General features: G+C 32.7%; 1 protein-coding gene across 8 annotated transcripts in view; it reads right to left on the bottom strand.

Annotated features, from left to right (window-relative positions):
* The window catches only part of LOC124362172 (F-actin-monooxygenase Mical), a 194,167-nt gene that overhangs the window by 29,283 nt on the left and 143,482 nt on the right, over positions 1–21,402 (bottom strand). For all 8 annotated transcript variants that reach the window (XM_046816485.1, XM_046816457.1, XM_046816447.1 and 5 more), the window contains 3 exons: positions 18,111–18,223; positions 7,470–7,644; positions 2,909–5,883 (listed from right to left, as the gene is read on the bottom strand). In XM_046816485.1, the coding sequence (XP_046672441.1) occupies positions 2,909–5,883; positions 7,470–7,644; positions 18,111–18,223 (3,263 nt within the window). The remainder of the gene's footprint in view (positions 1–2,908; positions 5,884–7,469; positions 7,645–18,110; positions 18,224–21,402) is intronic.

Here is a 21,402-nt window from a genome sequence, read left to right as displayed (position 1 = left end):
GTTGTTAACCACATTGAGAGGCCGGACATTGAATTTGAAAATCATTATATTGTATTCAACAATAATCAATTATAAAATTGCCTCAGGCTTATAGAGTACAATAAATTTTTACTGTATCCAGGACATTCCAGCCCGCTTGAGTCTTTTGCGAGGAGGGTAATGAAGAGGCGCACTTAAGTAACTGTTCCCACAGTCTAACAAGTCACAAATTACTATTAACAATACCTAATCTATTTTATATAATATTACAGGCATGTATTTGATGCATTTGTTTAGGATTTTTAAGATTTAATTTCAACAAAATACAAAATTAAACCTTAATTAAACTTAATACATTAAAAAACAATGTATTATTGTAAAATATGTTACTTTAACTCATAAACAACTAAACATACAACTTTTGATGTAATAACATTTTCTAAACTAAATATTTTTGGCTATTACATTGCTTTAACCACAATTTTCTAATCAAAAAATGGTTCTAGAGATATGGGTGGCAAAGTGTTTTGCTCCCCATGCACAGGTCCCCATTCCACTCGATGTCAACCGTGTGGTTGACACATATGTGTTTCATGATCACTGTAGTGCATTCAAGATTAATCAAGAATAAAATTACATCAGGCTTTCAGTGCATGCTCAACCCCTATTGGCTCACTGACTATTAAGGCTTGAACTAATAATATCAAAAATAGTAAAATCTATAGGATTAAGGACTACAACAATTCTCAGATTGTAAACTTGAAATAGATTTTGCTCAAAAAGGGTTCCAAAATCTAGGCCTAGATTAAAATGTTGATTAAATTTTAGTTACTGTTCATTAATTAGGAAATTAATCAATGAATGCAATGAATATAGGTCTAAATGATGATCCTACTCCTAAGAATTAAAACAGGCCTACACCTATACCTAAAATGATATGGAAAAGTATAGATTATGAAAGAGACCAAGAACTTGTAGTTATTTAAGCACAACAAATTTTATGTTTGTTTTTATTAGTAAGAATAGTAAACCATAATATCAAAAGTAATACACAATGTAAAATAAATAATACCATTCAAGATTAATCCAGGGTGGCCACTCAATACCTATTTTCAAATTCCCGGGTTTTTCCTGGTCAATAATTTCTAATTTTCTAGTCTATTTTTAAACAAAGATAACAAATAAATACCAACACAGTGCTACCGCGGTGCAGACTGCAGTCCAGCATTAAGGGCCAGAGGTCTGCGTTGGACGAACTTTCGGTACGAGACAATGATTTCGCTGGTACACTGGTAGGCATAGAACGGTGGTTTACGAACATCTGCCCTCACAGGCAGGTGTTCACTTCATCAACAAGCTGCCCGATTGGATAAAGAATGCCGCAACACCCAATGTGGAAAAAAACTCGTTCTTGACATTTGACTGGGAGATCGCCCCAATTGGGAGATTGATTTCGGCATTGTAGGTGGATAATTGGCAAGGGATATAAGATGCATGAATGTTGTTGAATTGTATGTTTGAATGTGATCCTGATATGGGGATTATGAGCAAAATTTTAGCTCTGAACTTTTAATATTGGCATTTACGTGTAAATCATGTCTTTGCAATAAAGATTGATTGATTGATTAACTTCGACGACTGATTAATACTTAACTATATATAAAAATGAAACTGTTCGTGTGTAACAGCATCACTCACAAACGGCTGGACGGATTCGCCTAATTTTTTTTTTAATTTGTTCGTCTTGATCTGTAGAAGGTTATAGGATACTTCTTATCCCTTTCCCGATTCAGGATTACGCCCCACTGGTTACAGAAATACCCGTAAGAAATGCATTGCAGCAAACATATGTTATTAAGTGAAAGAGTCTTTTCAAATTTTTAATCAGCTGTTCTTTGTAAACATATATAATGCGACAAAAAATATATTTATATATAAATTTCTTTACACTTATAGTTTTAAAGCATAGAGTAAGCTTAAGAGAAACGACAAATTTTGTTTAAACTGTTTCTGCAATCATAATATATAAAAATGAATGTTTGTGTGTTTGTCCTTTATAGACTCAGAAACTATTGGACCGATCACTATGAAAATTTGTATTTTTCTATGTAGAAGGTTTATACGCAATGCCCATTGATGTAACTAACCACCAGGCTGTACTGCAAGATATAAAAGTTATCAAAGCGCCTGCACATTATAAACTGCAATTACAACACAGTAGTTACGTATATTAAAATATCCAAACACTATTTGAAGGCAAAGAAATATACGGGCAAAGCTTAAGAGACGCGTGCGAAGCCGCGGGAAACAGCTAGTACTTAAATACAAAACAAACCCGTTTGTATCGCGGTTACTACTGCTCTGCGGGTTTACCGCTTAATGCATACCGCTCGTTTAGTGCCCAAGTACGAAGGATCGGGCGGCCGCTTTCAAATTGTCCAATGCATTTTTATGTGTTTTATTTTTGGGAGGAGGGGGAGGCTTTCCGCGACAAAGGACTATAATTAACCAAGATAAACTCCACTACACTAGTGTAGTGGAGCCAATCAGATGAAGCTCCGAACATATGTCAATCATCATTCACCATTTCACGATCTCGTCACGTAAAATAACATGTTTTGAAATTAATCAGTGTTCTTGATTCAACAAGCTGTCAAAATATGTCTTGATTTTGTAAGTTCCTGGAGACAGAAAAAAATTGTTTCTAAAATTTTCCCGGTTCTCAGGATGGTTTCCAGTTTATTCCCGGTCCGTTAAATGTTCGGCTTATTTCCTATTTTCCGGTCGGGTGGCCACCATGCATATCCTAGCACTAAATTATATTCATAATACCAAATCCAGCCAAAATTGTCAAATTGTCATACACAAGGGAGTAAATGACGTAAAATAAGCAACACAACAAATGGTTATTTACGATAAATAAACATACCTTATGTGATGAAGAAGGAGATATTTCATTAGTTTGAATCGTTGGAGAGATTTTTGATTTTGTATCCGGAAGAGAAGTTGGATGCTGTTGAACCCTGGAGCTGACTACAGTCAGGGATTCATTTGATCGTGACAAAGAGATTTGGATGTTATTATCTAAGGAAGGTGTTTCCACATGGCTAGAGGCTGGAGAGGATTCACTTCGCTCGAATCTTCGTGATACTTTTTCTTTCAACCGTTGTATCCTCTCCTCAGGACTGAGACCTAATTCCTCATCTGTCAACATTTTAGCCCTTGCTCTTGCAGTCTCTCTCACCTGTTCCCTGTCTAGAGCTTTCAGTCTTGGTGGGGGTACTGGAGTATTTAAACTATTCTCTGAGTCAAATAGAGCTTTCCTAATATCAGGTAGAGAAAAGGCTTCAGGGTTGGTTAGTGGTGTGAAAGGTAATGTTTTGTTTTTATTCGTACTGTTTTGAAGTCTAAATGAAAAGTTCATTGACAAGGGTCTACTTTTTGCAGCTTGCTCTTTGAAAGAGGTCATGGGAGTAAAATACAAGTCGCTTATGTTTACATTTGGTGTATCGAAAACTTCTGGTGTCACTTCAGAAGATTCAGCAACTTCATTGTGATTTTGTTCAGGACGGTCTGCTTCTCTAGGGGTTTCATCGATAGTTGAGGTAGGAGTTTGCTGACTTGTCATACTTATTTTTGAGCCTATGTTGCCTGTTTCTTGGGATGGTTCTGTTTTATCACTGGGTATACTGATAATAGAATTTTGAGAACCCAAACGAGGACTCGGAGTATTTCTAGCATTCCTTTTAGCTTTCCGTTCTTGAGGAGATTTTCCTCTGACCATCAACTTCTCTAAAACCATTTCATGAATTAAATCCTTTTGTTTAGACCTTTCCTTTGATAACTCTTCTAACTTTTGAGACATGGTTACTGGTTTATTAATTATATTTGGTGTATTTTCTTCCTTATCTTCAATAAGAGTTTTTTCTGTTGTAAATGTAGGATTAGAAATTTTACCACTACTATGTTTTCTTGACTTCCTAATGTCAATGGAGTCCCTGACATTGCTGAAAGGGGAAATTCTGCCCTGTAATCGTTTCACATACTCCTCGTAAGTTTTATTGTTGAGATCGGGAGTAGGAGTAGTTTCTATTACAGGAGAGTTTAAGTTAGGTTCAAAATCTTTCTGTGCATCAAGAGGACTCTCCATGATTGTTACAGCCTCACTGTTGCTGGTGGTGGTGTCTCCTCCATCCTCGGCACTGTCCTTCAAGTCACCTGGTAGGCAGTTGATGGGAGTGTCTGCGGTTGGTGTAATGATATCTTCATCTTCATCTGTTGGGTTAATAAATTGCACGTAGCCACTGTTCCTTAGATATTCTTCATGACTGCTCTCCTCCTCTCCACCAGTATCCATGTATTCAATGTTATCTGTATTAACTAACAAATTTGAAGTCTGAGGGACTTTATCCACTTTACCACAAACGTGGCTGAACTCATCATCAAAATCTTCAGTTCTAGCTATTTTAGCAGCAACCCCCCTAGAATTCCGCTTGTTTTTAGGCTTATGATGTCTTCTAAATGTTATATATTGAGGATTGATATTAAATTCTAAATCCTCCAAATTTTCAGACACTCCTACATCTTCATCTCTTGCCCAGTCTGATAGTTCCGTTTCAGTCAAAGCAGCAGTTAGTGACTCATTGCGGAAACTCTCGTCATCATCACGGTTTGACAGTGGAGATGACGGACTGCTCTTTCCACTACCTTTGGATCCATCAGTAGTCTTTTCATCAGAAACAAACAATTCTGCCGTTGTAGGAACTTGCTTAAGTACTTGTCCTCTCTCTGATACCTTCTCGCTGGTACTGGGGACAGTGATAATCTTCTGAAATGTGCCACTCTCCTTGTCCTTGGCAGGAACCAGGTCCACATTGGTTCTATTAGTCAAAAGAATATTAGGCAGAAAGTCTGTGGGTCTTGTGTGTTGGCAGATGTCCGGCACTACCATGTTCAGGCTGTCCAGTGGTGGAGGTTCTTCTGATCCTTCTCCAACCTCTGCAATATCAGGCTTTACTTCCACACCTCCACTCTCATCCTCCATCAGCTCTCCTCGGGAATTGTGGATCTCTACTTTCGGAGGAATGTTTACCTGACCTTGGCTCTTATGGTCGGATTCTTCTTCAAGAGAACTGTCATTATCTGAAGATAAAGAATCACTGTCTATATCCTCCTCCTCTTCTTTTTTGTTCTGAGGTAAATCTGGCACAACTATTGATGTCTCATGAACAGGACTTCTGGCTCTGCTTTCTTCTTCATCTCCCACAAGGAGATGTTCTTCCTTTGATTCCATTTTAATAACATTGTTTATATGTTCTGCTTCAACTGAGTTAGGTTTGTCAATTACAATAGAAGGTCGTTCTTTATTACTAGGCACTACGGTTTCCTTATCTTTAAGCTGGCATATATGACTAAAGGTGGATACTCCCGGCAGTTCTTTCTCCCTTCTTACTATATGTGTTATTGAGGGAGAATTGTGGATCTTGTCGGCTCCTTGAAGAAAAGCTTGCATCGTTGGACTGGGCTCAGGTGCAGGATTTAGAAGTTTCTGGTGTTCGGAAATTTGATCTACAAAACTTTTAAATCTTGAGTCCAAAGTAGATGCAGATCCTGACTTCTTCACTGAGCCAGAAAGTCCTGATGGTCCTAATAAATAGCGTTTCTTAAGCTCTAAAGATATTTTAGAAGCAATTCCTTCTGTAGAATGGGTTCGATTGAGAAGATAATCACCACGTCTGGGATTGACGAGGGGGCTCGGACCTGAGTTGTTGTTAATGTTATTTAGACTAGGCCTGTCTGGGACTAACGGAGAAAACTCCAGCTGAACATCAGTTTTAGACTCAGGTAGTTTGCCATTGATTGGTTTAGTCAACACCTGCACTTTCCTGGGCTCTTCCAAACGACCTGAAACATTAAGATATGCGATTTAGTAAAATGTTGTGGATTACACGTACAAGAATAAATGCTTAAAAATGGATTTAATACATTTGATGTAAACTTGTATAGAATAATTTCTATTTCTCCAATATTTGCTAAAATATTCAAAAATATTGTCCATGGCAGGCTTTATACTTTCTTAGAGAGAAATAATGTCTTAACACCTTTTCAATTTGGATTCTGGCATAATTGCAACACCTCCTCTGCCACAGCATTCGTACTAAAAAATCTTGTCTTCCCTATATGCTAGTGAACACACACTGGGACTGTTCTGTGATTTAAGCAGTCTTAATAAGCTATTCTTAAATCTATTAAAAACCCACATAATTGGATTTCACACTCAGAGGACATCAAATTTATCCCTGCTGGTTTATCTGAATGACCATCGTCTTGACTGCATACTTTCAACTAAATGTTTTGAAGTCCTCATCGATTCTAATTTGAGATGGACTCTCATATAACCAAATTGGTGAAACAGTTTGCCCTGAGGTGCATTTCCTCATTTTCATCAAAAGAAGTTCTCAAACTGGGATATCTAGACTTATTCGAATCGAGGCTTAGTATTGCCTTGAATTCTGGGGCTATTGCAATACTGCATTGTTTAATAGAGTTTTATTCCAACAAAAGAGGGTTTTGAGAGTCGTCTGGGGCTTGGGGCAGCGAAACAGTTGTAGGGAGCATTTCCGATCAAGTGGAATCCTTAAATTGGTTAGTCTCTTATTTTGTCATACAGTAATATGTGTTTACAAACATAAAGAGAGATTTTTCAGTTCCTGATCACAAAATAGCAACTAAAACAGACCTCAAGATAAACAAATTTAGTTTATTTTAAAACTCAATATTTTACTTAGGACCAAAATTGTTTCACTTAATTCCACTGCATATAAAAAATATAACAAGTCTGAAAAAGTTCAAGATCCACTTGAGGGAATAATTTATTTACCTCAAGAATAAAGGTTTGTGGACGTCTCTTCAGTTAAAATTGATTGAATAAGGACTTTTTCTAATTACATCACTGAATAATTATTGAATTCTTGATTCATGATAAACAATAAAAGAAAATTCATAATATAGTTTTGATATACAATTATATAGTTATTTAGTGATCTATGAATTAATAAATGTGTTAGTATAACTAAAAAACTAAAACAAATTATTCCAACACAGTTGGCAGTTTGGATTAATCCATACTGTTCATGAAAAATGCACTATGATAATGGATAATAATTTATACATGACAAATTTAAGTTTTAATACAGAAAAACAAAAGCTCAAAACATTAAAAAAAAACTCTACTCAGCTTGCACATCCCTAAAATAAAAACTAATAAACACATCAGAGTGGTAGGAAACACCAGGTGTTTGCTTACAATGCTACCCAGACCATGTGTAGGTAACTACAAACATTTCTTTGATGCAGACAAAACATGACTGATATAACTGGATAGGGCGAAACACAAATATAAAAAAAAATTGTATTCACAAATATATAAAGTAGGCTACTAATGTAAAAAAACAAAGTATTTATAAAAACTAAAGAAGGGAGAAGACTACCTCGTTTGACATGAACGCTCTCACTGATGACAATGTCGGGGATGTTCTGCTGTGTAGGTGTCGTGCCATCATGTTCAAACTCTGAATCAGTAGAGATCTCGGTAGCAGAGTTCTCCACAGCTTCACTCTCGGACTCCTCGCTGCCTGACGAGGTTGTATAGTCATCTGAAGCCACCTGTACAATCACTCTCATCACACTCGAGCCTACTGACATTTCTACTTATGTGGATTTGCAGTTCCTTATCATACCAGATTCCAGATTTAATACACAGATTTCAAGAGATAATTTTGCAATTAGTATATTTCCATTATGGATATTTTAAAGTTACAATAATTATCAAAACTTTAAAGATTCAAAGTTTTGTTTTGCACAGACAGATTACAAAGTAATATTCTGTCTTTTCTATAATTCTTAACATTATACATGTTTCTACAATAGATTGTACTGTGTAAATACTCTTCAGTGATGGAGTTTGAGAACAGCGTTACTTTTGGTGTACCATATTCTTTTTAGTTTCTATTAAAACCCATACATTTCAATCAAATTTTCATATAATTATTAATATGTTAGATTTACTTGAAAACTAATAATATACTATTGTTTATTAAGTTTTTTACTTGGATTATTATAATAAAATGGTGTTGAATTTATGTTAAGTCATATTATTATCACAAGCACGTTTGTTTCTACTAATGCAATATGACAACACGGGCACACTCTTTGTTCTATACTCAATCATTGGTATATAGCAGGGGTCTCCAAACTCAAGAGCCAGTATGCCAAAGGATTTCAAGTAGCCAGTTAGCAAAATTAATTTGTCGATATTGAAGCAATGATTGGTTGCAATACTATTAATGAGAGAGCCATATGAGCTGTTTTTACTATTTGTTAATGCATATCTTCAAAATAATATTTCTTACATACAGTATTATTTTAAAGTATATTTTACTTAAACATATACTCTGGTTATCTGCTCAAAGCTGTGAAACATAAGCCTCCCTGCGATTTAGTTTCTCACAATATTATTAACAATCAATTGGTTCATCACAATATGATGATAAATTGGGTTCAAACTGTACAGAGAAAAGAAATTTGTGTCCCGATCATATAGTGAAGCCTACCAGAGACCAAAATTTTGGTGCCATGAGTGATATGAGCCTAACCTACCTTTACACTCACACTCTCAGTATTAGTATCCATGCTGTACTTATGCAGATATCTGTGTGTAGGGAATTTGTGTTTGTAACACTTGGTTCAGTTGTCTTTGTCCTAAAAGAGGATAGTTGATAGTAAATGTTGTGTGTTTAACAGTGAAGTGTCGACTACTTTGTGTATGATTTATAATAAAATGAAATCTGTTTTGAAAGAGTACAACATTCATTGACATTATAAACCAAAACATTCCAAGAGCAAATAAGTTAAAATTAAAGATCAGTCTTAAAATAAATATTTAAGCAGAAATAATTTTTTTTATATATGCAATCTCAACATGAAATTATTATGGATAGTAAACATCTGAATGAGATGCAACATTCAAAACATATCAAACATTAGACAAGCCTCTTTCTGAGGAGTTACGTCCTGCAAACAAAGAAGTGTTTAACTCATAATCAGCTTGTCTCCAACTATAGTTGCACAATGAACAATAGGCAGGCACTACTTTAGTCACCAGTCTGGCTCTAAAATGGTTGCAGGAAATCAGTGCTACAGGTATTTGCTTGTTTCTATACAAATGTGTACTAAATGTATGTCTCCAATGTGGCTCAAATACTTCTTTTTATTACATGTGTTGTATTACTGTAATAGTGATTTACAATGATTAATCATTGAATAATTCTTGTTTATTTCATGGAAAACAACGTTACTAAGACAGAAGTTTATCAAAGATATAAGAAACTATTTATAACATTATTTTAAAAAACTCAAGGGTGTAAATACAGATGGAAGTAAAAGAATGTTTTCAATGCAGTTAAAAATTCTGGTGGTGAGAAACCAATGCTGGTGGTATTCCATTATATTATTTATTAACAAATTTTGAGAAGTAAAAAGTTTAATACACATTCAGATCTTCAAATTGAACTTACTGCAAATAAGGACTTGAACGCGTACTACAATACTTCCTGAATTTTACAAGTACATTTTCAAATGAATTTCAAAGCCTGGGATTATTAATTAATTTTACTGATTTATATATTATTAATAGTCAATCAGTAAAATGTAACACAACCACACTAACTTTTTCCGTTGTAGGTCTCTAAGTGATGACTTCAAAAGAACTAAATACTTTTCACAGGAATGTTTTCAGTTTTTAGATCAACATGCATCAGTGAACAAACATCCTCAAAAATGATTTTGTGAAATCCAAGTACAGAGCAAATACTTCTGATGAACACCTAAAATCTATTTTTGAGATAGGGGTTACAAAGTTTGAGCCGGTTTGGACTGATGTTGTTGATCAAAAACAAACACATAAGTCTTACACATAGAGAAGAAAAATAATGACTCAACTAAAACTGTATCAATCATCAAGTGGAAAGAATCTTAATTTTAGGAAATAAACAAATGATTTTTGTATGGAAAAGTTCTACAGTTTTCTTAAGATACCTACACATTGGCTCAGTTACAGTAAACCTTAATAAAATACAGGTGAACGTACTTGGTCTGCTTGCTTCCTAAGATTTTCCACTTTGAATGGAAGAGTTTGGAGACCCCTGGTTTATAGTATATAAACTGCAGAAATTTAGCTTTGAAAATGTATATTTTATTTGTCTTTAATACTGGAAAGCTGGTATAATTTACATACTTTTAATGATGTTGAAACATTACTTCAACAAAATGTAATAAAAATTGTATTTAGATTCTTTATTCTTGGTGGTAGTTTGGAAAGCACTTTTGAATCATTTGTAGTAGAATTATTAGAGATGGATTCTTAATCAATTTTGAATGATAAAATAATTCCTTGTAATTTATATTAAAAATTCCAAACATTGTTACTTGAGTTTAATCTTAAGACAAGCCAAAATATAATAAAACAAAAAATATCTCAAGAGATACATGCTTGCTGAATAACTATCTATAGTAACTCAAGCAAACAAAATATAAGCATTATTATATTAGCCATGCTAGTTAAAAATATCATTTTCATAAAAATGCAAGAATTCTTGAAATAAATGTCATATCTGATTTTGATTTTTAGACAGTTTCTTACTACTGCACAATTCAACTGATTAGTTTGTATGTTTTACGTTTCTTTAAATCTGAAAGTGGCAAGGGTTCATTGTTTAAAAACAAAAATTTATATTAAGGTGAAAGCATTGCTTATATATTGACAGATACTAAATCTGATTGGTAAGTGTTCGACTAAGTGTCTAACATAACCACTTTACATCACCTTATTCAAATGTTTCTAAATAAATGATTTATTATTATTATGAATAAGAATGGTAAGCTGAATTGATGTAACAGTTTTTGCGTGTTTAAATATTACAACACAAGAATGAATAGATACAAAGCAATGTTTGATAAGGAATAGATACTAAATAGAAAATTAATATAATTCAAACATGAATTTTATTCATTTGATGCAGTTTTGGAAGAGATTAAGGAAATTATCTAGGCACTAGATTATAAACCTCTGTATGCTTTTTCTAAAAAATTTTCATGGTGATTTTCTGGGTGATTCAAAATGTGTTTAAATAAATAATATATATATATATATATATATATATATATATATATATATATATATATATATATATATATAATTATGTGTGAGTATGTATGTTCTTAATACTCAAGCAGAACATAACAACAAAAGGGTTTTAAATTCCAAAAAGTTAATAGTTTAAAAGATAGTCTAACATTTATTCACTTACAAAAATAAAAACATACAATTGGACACAAATTATATTATTACAAGATCTTTTATTAATTAAAAATGTAAAACTGTATTTCAGATCAAAATGTATCACAAAGCCTAATATCTACAGAAACGCCCATTAAAAATAACATAAAATACACGTACAAGAATGTTACTAGCACAAAACACACTTCCCAGCAGGTTTATGTAATCAAATAATAATTTTAATACACTTTTATATACAAAGTTTTAACGTTTCTGAGTGTTTTTCATACAGAATATGTGCACTGTTTAACTAAGACAAAATTAATAAGCAAATTAATGAAAGTAGCAATATATTAATAACTTTGTGGGGAGTGACATACATTTAATCAATTAAGTTGATGTAATTAGTTACAGAGTTAGGCGTTAAAACTTACAATCCATACTTCCAGACTAACATGTATTAAATGTCATTGACAATAATAATGAAAGCAAAAATAGTAAAGGTAGAATAATTTTACTTTCTACGACAGCCACATCTCAATATTCAATTCACTTTGGGCTCTCATATCCTCTTCCATCTTCCATATAGTATATTCTACACAATGATGTATAGAAGGGCCAACAGAAAAAAACCTCAACAAATTAAATCTTCACATTCTCAGGACGAGCCACTTAATCTTTATATATTGAATTTTTTTTGGAATAAACCTCTATAGGTATATTGAATGTGATAAAGAATTTTCTAGTTGAAACCTAAAACCCTGAGGGGGGGGGGAGGCACTCGCAACACAATTCTTTTACTGCTCTAGTTTATACAGAGCTTAATCAGTGCCAATTTCTTAAACATGTGTTTTACAAATTTAAGTGACAGTGACTGTGTTTTGTTGGAAATAGTTACATAAAATAGTGGCATTGCTATTATTAGCGTTGGAAAAGAAATATCTGTGTTATTTAGACTTGCAAAATTCATTCATATCTAGTTCTATATAATATAGAAGTTTGCCTACATGATCCTCAATAAACTGAAGCTTGGTGTTTTGAATTATTCAATACATTGAATTTGTACCATTTCCCCGACAAGTTCGAAACACCAAGGCGTGATTGTATTAAACATGTACTTTTTGTTAACCATAACAATTGTTAATGTCAATTATACAGTGTAGATATACCTGCAGGGAAGGAGTGTGATAAAGTACAACTTAGGGAGATGGATTCTTTGAAGAGAACTAATTGTAAACGTGGTTCATATAATATGTCTTATAAAATAACAATTTCACAATAATAAATATACCATTAAATAACATTATTAATATTAGAAAAAAGTAATATTATTATTAAACATTTTTTATAGTAATAGTGAGTGTCTAACCAATTATCATTATATGAACATAAATTCATCCATACTCCTTAATAAATTATTAACATAATGTTTAGTTTGTTCAAGTTTTATATCTTTAAAAAATGTGTATTTGATGTTTTATAAATAAAAGTTCACACTAAAATTACAATGCTTTCTATGGTATTCAGAACTGGTTTTATTACATATTTCTTTATTCTAGTTAAAGCAGGCATAGAAGAAGCAAGGGGTGGGCACACAACTGATACCATGACTATTAAGCCAGTGACTAATAAGTTCAGTTTGTATTTAACATAGGCTTGTACAAATAAGCAAAGCAAACGTAGTAATAGAGATAAGTAACTTAATTTGATAGGTTATTTCAAACATGCATTAATAACTCTTGAAAGCAATATGTAGAAAAACAGCCTTTTGTTTAATATAAAACAAGTTCTACTGGTTTATGTGACTCAAACAAAACTCTGAATAGTTTTAAATTTTTTTAACTAAAACTATAAACTCTAGATGATGACTTTTTTTTAAATTAAGTCAATGACTTCTGTTTCCAGTAAGGCCAATACATATATGTTTCCTAGGAATGTCATAAAAATGTAATAAATTAACTACATAAACTAATTTCATTTGTAAACATACTGCGTAAGTGGGAGTTATTATTAATTTAAAAAACTCAGTTTATTACCTAAACCTGCTGGCATCTAAAAACTTCAAGTCTTGTTAGTTCAGATTCAGTGAGTTTTATTTACAAGTCAAACATAATACCTGGAATTGTGGTTCTGCAAATGGTGTCAGAGATGCTCACAGAGAAAACCATTGTTGATATTTCTTCACATTCCATAGCTTTTCAATTTTTTATACAATGAAAGTATTCTTTAATTTGAATATTTTAGGTGGATTTTTATGGTAATATCAAATTTGGGGTTCTACAGAATTTTCAAAATAAGCCTAAATACATTTCTTCTCTGATCTACTATTTTATCTAATAAGTTATAAGAATTGTGACTATAGAGTGCTTCATGTTTGATAATCGTTTAACACACTGGCTATAGAGTGTTAAATAATTAATATGCTAATTAAATCTACAAGTCTCAACTCATATAATACTTAGAAAATGTGTAAACCATAAATCAAAATATTTGTGTAATTTTGACCTGGCATTGAGTATAAACAATATTAAATATATGCACAACTCAAAATGGGTTCTCATCTTACAACAAAATCAACCTATGTACTTTGGATGTTTAAGCACAATAAATGATGAAAGGATAACATGTAAATATAAAACCTTCATAGTTATTGATGTTAATCATTGTAAATTTATTGAAACATAAAATTCTACTCATATAAAATAATAAATATACACATATTTTTTAAAGTAACTGTAATGTAAAGAAATGTTTACTAAAATATGTTTTAGATAAAAATGAGTGCATGAAGAAATATGATAATGCTAGAGTAAAATAAAATGTAGTGATTGTCCTGAAAACTATATTTAAAAGACCTTAACCCACGTACTGGTAACGATCACTGCAGCAACGGTCTATCACCATCAATAACTGGTCAAACATCGCCACGAAAAAGCCACTTTATGAAGTAACAATGATGCTTTTCAACGAAATTAATGGTAGCATTCGATAGCGGATAAATAAATTTATCGATTATTATGAAGTTAGGTACTTTTGGATCTTTGATACAAGTCAGAGAGAAGAAGAATATTTTATTTTATTTTCATATAGTTTGTTTATGTTTCTTGTTGCAAGTATGTAATATTGTTTGAAGTTATTATTTAGTATAAACATGTTTTGAAAAGTATTTCTCTTTCACGGGAGTGCTGTAGTGAAACAAATAATTACTATTATGTTTCAAAATAACCCGTTTCATAATCTATGTAGGCCTACTTTAGAAGTGTCACGTTTGTATTTTAGCAAGTTTTATTTATTTTATATGTTGAATTTTACCAATATTATATGCATTTGAAATGGATAAGAACTATTTAGATCAATCTAGTAAGAGAGTTGTTAGAAAGTGAACCAGTAATCAATGTCAGCGGTGGTATATCTGATTAAGCCTATTGTAAGATCTTAGTGCCCCAACTGAAACTAGGTTTACGATTGCACATTTTTGTAAATATATTTTTATAAAAATTAGGGATATGTGTACACAATACAGAATGTGTTTGGTGGATACATAAAATTTTATTTTTTCAAATGAGAAGAAAATTTGAACATTGCTTCTAACTTTGAAAATATAAAGTTTGACATGTAAGAAAATTTATGCTTTCTGGATTCATGAATATGATGAGTTATGCTATATAAATTTGTACTTCTAACTGTTTTTGATACGTTAAATGTTACTGCTAACTCTTGATGTGATGTAATACTGTTTCATGTACGGAATAACTATTATTCTTGTAATATAGTATGTTATGTCAATTTTCATAAAAATGCTCTGTTGCAAGTTTTATCAATATAAATATAAAAATTTATTAAATAAATCCATCAAACCAAATTTTTCTGAAAATAGAGAATATATAAAAGTTTCAAATTAAAATAAAAGAAGAATTTTGCTTAAAAAAGTATGCATAGTAGAAAATACAGATTTTAATGTAATATATAGAACGATGCATAATCAAATAACTTTTAGTATTTCTTATATTTTTTATAAATATATACCTGCAATATACTTGGAGAAGTAGCCTGCCAATAGAGGTATTTTAGTTACATTTGTGGGTTAAATACAAGAAGTAAATATCATTTACAAAATTTAAAAATGAGTAAATAAAAATCATCTGGTACACAGCATTTCATTGATTACAATCATATACTGAGTAGCATTGATAATAATTTGGAAATATTACATAATGAACAAAAAGGACAGGTACCAAGTACAATAACATTTTTTTAATTTGTAAAGATTTTGTGTTATCTAGATGGATGGATAGAATGTATTTAATGTAAAGCTCAATTTCAGTTCTCACTGTATTTTATATCCTGGTTCAGATGGTTCAGAACAATGAAAAGCTGATATTAAAGAGTGATCCAGGAATGGGGATTGAGTAACAAACATTAATTTAACCCAAGCCATTTTTAGGAAATTTCCATTTTCTGTTCTCGTTCTTCGGATTCTTTACATGAATAAATGTGCGCATGGTATGTATATGAGTAGAATTTGTCATCACATTATTTTGTGAACAGTGTGGACACTGGCTGATGCAGTTTGTTATTTACACTTACTCATGATGATAGTACTGTTGTGCTTAAACATGTAGTAGAGTGTCTATAGGACTGGATTTTGATATAGATAAGAACATAAAAATTAATAAGCTATATCGAGTCCAGGGACCATGAATGTGTATTATTTATTTATATAAAAACATCTTAATTTCTTTTGTTATATCCTTTTTATATGATATTATATGTGTGGCATCAATATGTAGGAAATGTTGGTGCTGTTTTGTTATTGACTGTATCACACGTTTGTCATATGCTAGTAAATTCTTCACTATTATTTTATACCTATCAACAGAAACAAGTTGATGAACACATTATGTTAGTTTTATAATTTGCAGACTGTACCAACTCTCATACATATTCATATATTGGAAACTTGCAACTCTCGAGCTTCCAATTTTTGTAAACAGCAGAATAATACCAGATTGCATAGCGAGATCAAAATTGACTCAAGTATATTGGGACATATATTCCATTCAAACTCATCAAGCAGTAACAGCATCAAATAAATATACAGACTGTGTGAGATTGGACTGGATTGGACCAAAATCAACAATGTTTATACCATTACTATATATTGTGTAGTTTCACACTCGAGAGTCTCTAAAATGATCAAAATTCAGAATTCCTGCCATATTTTGATATCTGGCCCCACCAAAAGTACACCAATTGAATGATAATGTAGAATATAGAACCTGTCTACAGTAACACTGACATTTGGATAGTAAAACAACTGCAAACAGTTGTAGTTTCTGCGAATAATGAAATATCAATTTAGTTGCTTGTTTGGCTGAGATTTTTTCACACACTTTCCAGTCACATCTGGATAAATAAAGATTGTGAAATTGTGCAATACAAGGAGACAGATGTAATGGCCATCCGTGACAGAATATGATGATAATCCTCCAATCCGACAAAGAGAGCTGCCATGGTCACCTGTAGTGACCCTCTAAGCTCTGTACTGACCAACCTTAAGGATGAGTAGAAAGTTTTTCTAAAAGGTTCAACCACAAGTGTTATTACATGCAAAGTGTATCTTCATTACGCTCTACATCATTGCCCATTAATTTGTAATACTTTTATAGACCTTATCTGAAAAACTAAAAAAACAATAATAATCACAAAAATATAGACACAAAATATTTTATTAATATAATCAATTACATTTTTTAAACTGAAAATAAATACTATGACATGAGTTTGAATTTACTTACTTTCCAGGAATTACAAAACCATTAATAAAATTTGTGGGAGTATATAAAATTGATTAAGCTGTTTACATTACAGGATATAAAAATACTTATTTTAAAATATCATAATTTGAAATGCATTAATAAAATCTGAGTATTCAACAAATGACTAGAATTCATCACAATAGACTGACTAGAATTAAGTTCATAGACTGCATCATTCACATGACAATGCAGTCTTTTGGGTGGTGGGAATCAGGTTTTTCCTTGCCTGTTAACCTTTTGTCCATTTTGGAGACTAGAATTGACTTGATACCTTTGTCAGCATTGGGACCTGTGGCCTTCTCAACTATGTGAGATATTTTCTTAGAAGTTTCAAAAGTTGGTGGGGTGGAGGGTGATGCAAGAGGTGTTCCATAGATAGAAGGACTCGAAGGGGAAGTTTCAACCTTGAAAGAATTATGAAGAATTGTTTCATTTTTGTTAGGTTTATCAATAGCACTAGAAATTCTCAACTTTGAAAGTTTTTCTTCGAAAGGCTTCACACTTTGTTCAATGCTCAATGTATTTGAGGGTTTTGCAATTTTTGCTTTTCTTAAAGGCAACACCGGTGGAGTGCCTTTCTCTACTTCACGAGGTATTTTTCCATCTCCTAATGAAACTATTTCTGGCTTAAATACGTTAATATTGGAAGCAGTTATTCTGAAACTATTACTTTTCTTCCTACGGGCTGGGACAGGTGGACTTGAAGCACGCATATCATTGACAGAGGGCAAGCTTTCACACACTGGAGATATTTCAGAAATAAGCTCAGGTGAGGTGGCAATGTGAGAATTTCTAATCACATCAGGGGGCTCAGTACGAGAGACTTCACTGTCAGGAGTTATGCTGATATCTGTCGTACAGATTTCTGTACCCGATTCAAATTCAGAAAGAAACTCGGTCACATTAAAATCTGGAGGCAGTTCAAATTCAAAGTCTTTATCTGTGAAGTCGACGTCAGAGTGTACATGTTTAGTCACCTCAGTGTCCGAGCCTGTATCGATGTCCGGGGCTTCCACTCTAGCCTCCTGCCTACGTAACTCCCGTGCACGCACCTCCTCCTCTCCCTCTGTTGCTGTCTCACTCTCCTCATCTGAGAAAAATACATAACACATACATAAGTTGGTTCTGTTTAATATTTCATAGCATTTTCAGACTCTATAACTAAGTATGAATAAGTGAGAAATTTAAATAATAAAAATTTAACACACCAATTGTGTTAATAATAATATAAATGCTGAGTAATGATTTAATTAACATGTCTTATTTTTGAAGCTATAATACAAAGTCAAATGTCTTACCAACTCAGCCAATAACAAAAACCGAAAAAAGATGAATAATATATAATTTTATTGACAAAAGCAGGGATACCATTTTAAAGTCATTGTGTGGTAATATTTCAAAACATTTGAGACTAGTAATAACTTTAAATTAAAATGTAGTAATTTAAATAATTTTTTAAGTTCCAATTTTCTTAAACTAAGATACAAAAATGTGAATTTGTGTTTATTAATTTAACAGGAATGATTGTTAAGAAACTAGAAGAAACAAACCATCGTGGACGGTATGGAAATTCCTAAATGGATGCCAATTTTCTAAATAACAAAAGCATATATTCTGACACTATTTTACATAAGTAACACAATTGTAACTCCAGGAGGGTTCATTTCTGGCTGGTTTATACCTTCCATTTGAACATACATATATATAAACTGGGTACAGCAAAAAGTGATGTCACTTACATCTGGGCAACCCTATGGATGTCCAGAAGTGGCACATCATTAACAGCAAATGTCGACATATTGCGGATCAAGAATAGAGATCGATAAGTCTACTGCAGGGATGATTGTTGGAGTTGGTGAGGATCTCTAAGTGTTAAAGGTAGATGCTGGCCTTGACATAAGGGAGTCCGGAGCTGGCCTCCCCTTCTTCCAAGGAGATGACAGATTAATGCCCAAAATCCTTGTGGATCCACGCACAAGGCGGCTCTTAAACCTAACCTTACCCATCCAGAATATCCTGTCACTCCAGAAGCGGTGCAAAGGTCTTTTTAGGGCTTAGTGCAATTTTCAGCTTCTTGTCCTAACAGGGCAGGGAATACACAATTTTCATTTAAAGTATATTTTTGCCTCCAGTTGATTATACTAATATGGTTGAAAAATGCACTGGTTTCAGTAACTACTATGATGTTTATTTTTTAAACTATTGTTTTCCTTTGAATCTTATATTTATTGATAAATTGAGTAATCATTTCAATACTAAAATAAAATTGTATAACAAAATATATATAGTGTGGAAAAAAAACTCCCCCGAGTAAAGGTCAGGTCGGGCTTCCCAGTAATCGCATTAATTATCTTTGACTAAATTACCTATTATTTGTAATAAAATGATAATTAGTAAAGAACAATAAAGCAAAGTAAAGAAATCCCCACTCAATAGAATGCTCGCTAGACAAACAAACACAATAATATGATTCAGCTGTTATATTTTTTAGCCCTTTGCACTCCGATGTCCGAAATATCGGACATCGTTGTTTTGGCCAAAACCTCGGACGTCCGACATTTCGGACGTTTGCTGTTTAGGCCAAAACCTCGGACGTCCGAAATGTCGGACGTTTGGTAAATCCTTTATACTGACTTTATAAATTATCCAAATGCGGTAAATTTGCGATATACGCAAGCTGGATAGTTGTTGGATGTAAAAACGTAGTAAACCACTATACCCTATGGCGGTGATTTTGCAGTTTTACATTGTGTTGTAGAGGTTTGTCAACATCACCTTTTTTCGTCAGCTGATTTGATCCCAACTTCAACAGCTGATCTCTTCATTGTTTTGTTTAGTCTGATAAGTTATTTCAGACAATAAGGTTATGTTGACGATCTGAGTGATATTTTTGTCAGTAACATCAGATTCGGAATCATCTGACGATGCCAAAAGTGAAAGTGAGGGAGGTATTACGGTACTTTGGGATTATACCGACCACACCCAGACATGAATCGTTATTTTACATTTTGCTTCTACTGATTACTAGATTAGCGTAGAACAATATTTCGTCAATATAAAACAGGAATTGTCTTATCGCAAACCCCTCCCCATCCTCAGACAGAGGTTAAAGTTGAGCGGTCTAATAGATAACGAGTCTTGCCGCCCGTTCAGCTGGGGCGTCGCTTTGTTGTACTTCCATGTTTTACCCCTACATTTCTCCAAACACAAAAATTCAACAAAAACAAACATTACCAAACAAAAACTAAACTCTTTATTGAAAAAAACACACAAAACTTGTTTTTATTCTCCACCACCCAAAATGCATGTGTGCTGCCGAAGCCCGCGCTGATGTCAACGAAAGAAAAACATCCCTCGAGATAGTACCTATCAGTAAAATATCAAATTCTAGAGGGGCTGATCAGAAATATAAATTGAATTGTAATGGAAAGGCAATTATGTACAGTGCAAAAAACTTAAATAACCATGTGATGCTGCGCGGCCTGCCGTAATCGGGATTCTCGAGAAAGATAAGATAACAGCGACAACAATACCGATCACAATACCTGGAAATGCTTGTTGATTGATGGAATGTTAGTTCTGTTACTCAACTACATCGTTTTATAACGTTCTAAGTTCATTGAAAAAGGTTTAAGCGTTGGGGGCATATAACGGAATCTGACCCCATTGATAATCGTTGTAAGTCTGTAATTTTGTAATTAAAGAGTTGTTTTTCGTTCTATCATGTTTGTTTCTATAAATTTATATGTTTGTGTTCTTCATACTGGTGTGGTCGGTATAATCCCAAAGTACCGGTATTACGGGCATAAAAAGGTATAAAATAGTAAATATTCAATCATTTGACAAATAACTCACTATTTGGGGAAATTGTCGGAAATTACAAAACTGCCTACAACATTTTTGTTTATAGAGGTAAGTTTATGAAATTTTATGTGCATGTTTACAATTATGTAAGGAACCTAGAAATAATAATAGTGTATATAATGTCAATGCAATTTTTTTCAGTTATAACAGCTAAAAGTTAACTTTTGTAAAAATTTTTGCAAACATTTTTATTTTTATAAGTGAAAAAAGGTATTAAAAATAAGGTAATTACAAATATATATTTTTTTACAATATAGCATTTTATGAGAAATAAAACAAAAACAAAATTATAACTCTATTTGCTAAAATAAAAAAGTTACACCTTTTAAACAAAACCTTTACAAAATTGATAAAAAGGGTTCCGAGGTTTTCGCCAGTACTTGTTCAATAGAGGCCCGAGTTTTT

Source organism: Homalodisca vitripennis, chromosome 1, assembly GCF_021130785.1.
Source record: "Homalodisca vitripennis isolate AUS2020 chromosome 1, UT_GWSS_2.1, whole genome shotgun sequence".
In the NCBI taxonomy this organism is placed as follows: Eukaryota; Metazoa; Arthropoda; class Insecta; order Hemiptera; family Cicadellidae; genus Homalodisca; species Homalodisca vitripennis.
This window is presented reverse-complemented; position numbering and strand designations above follow the sequence as displayed.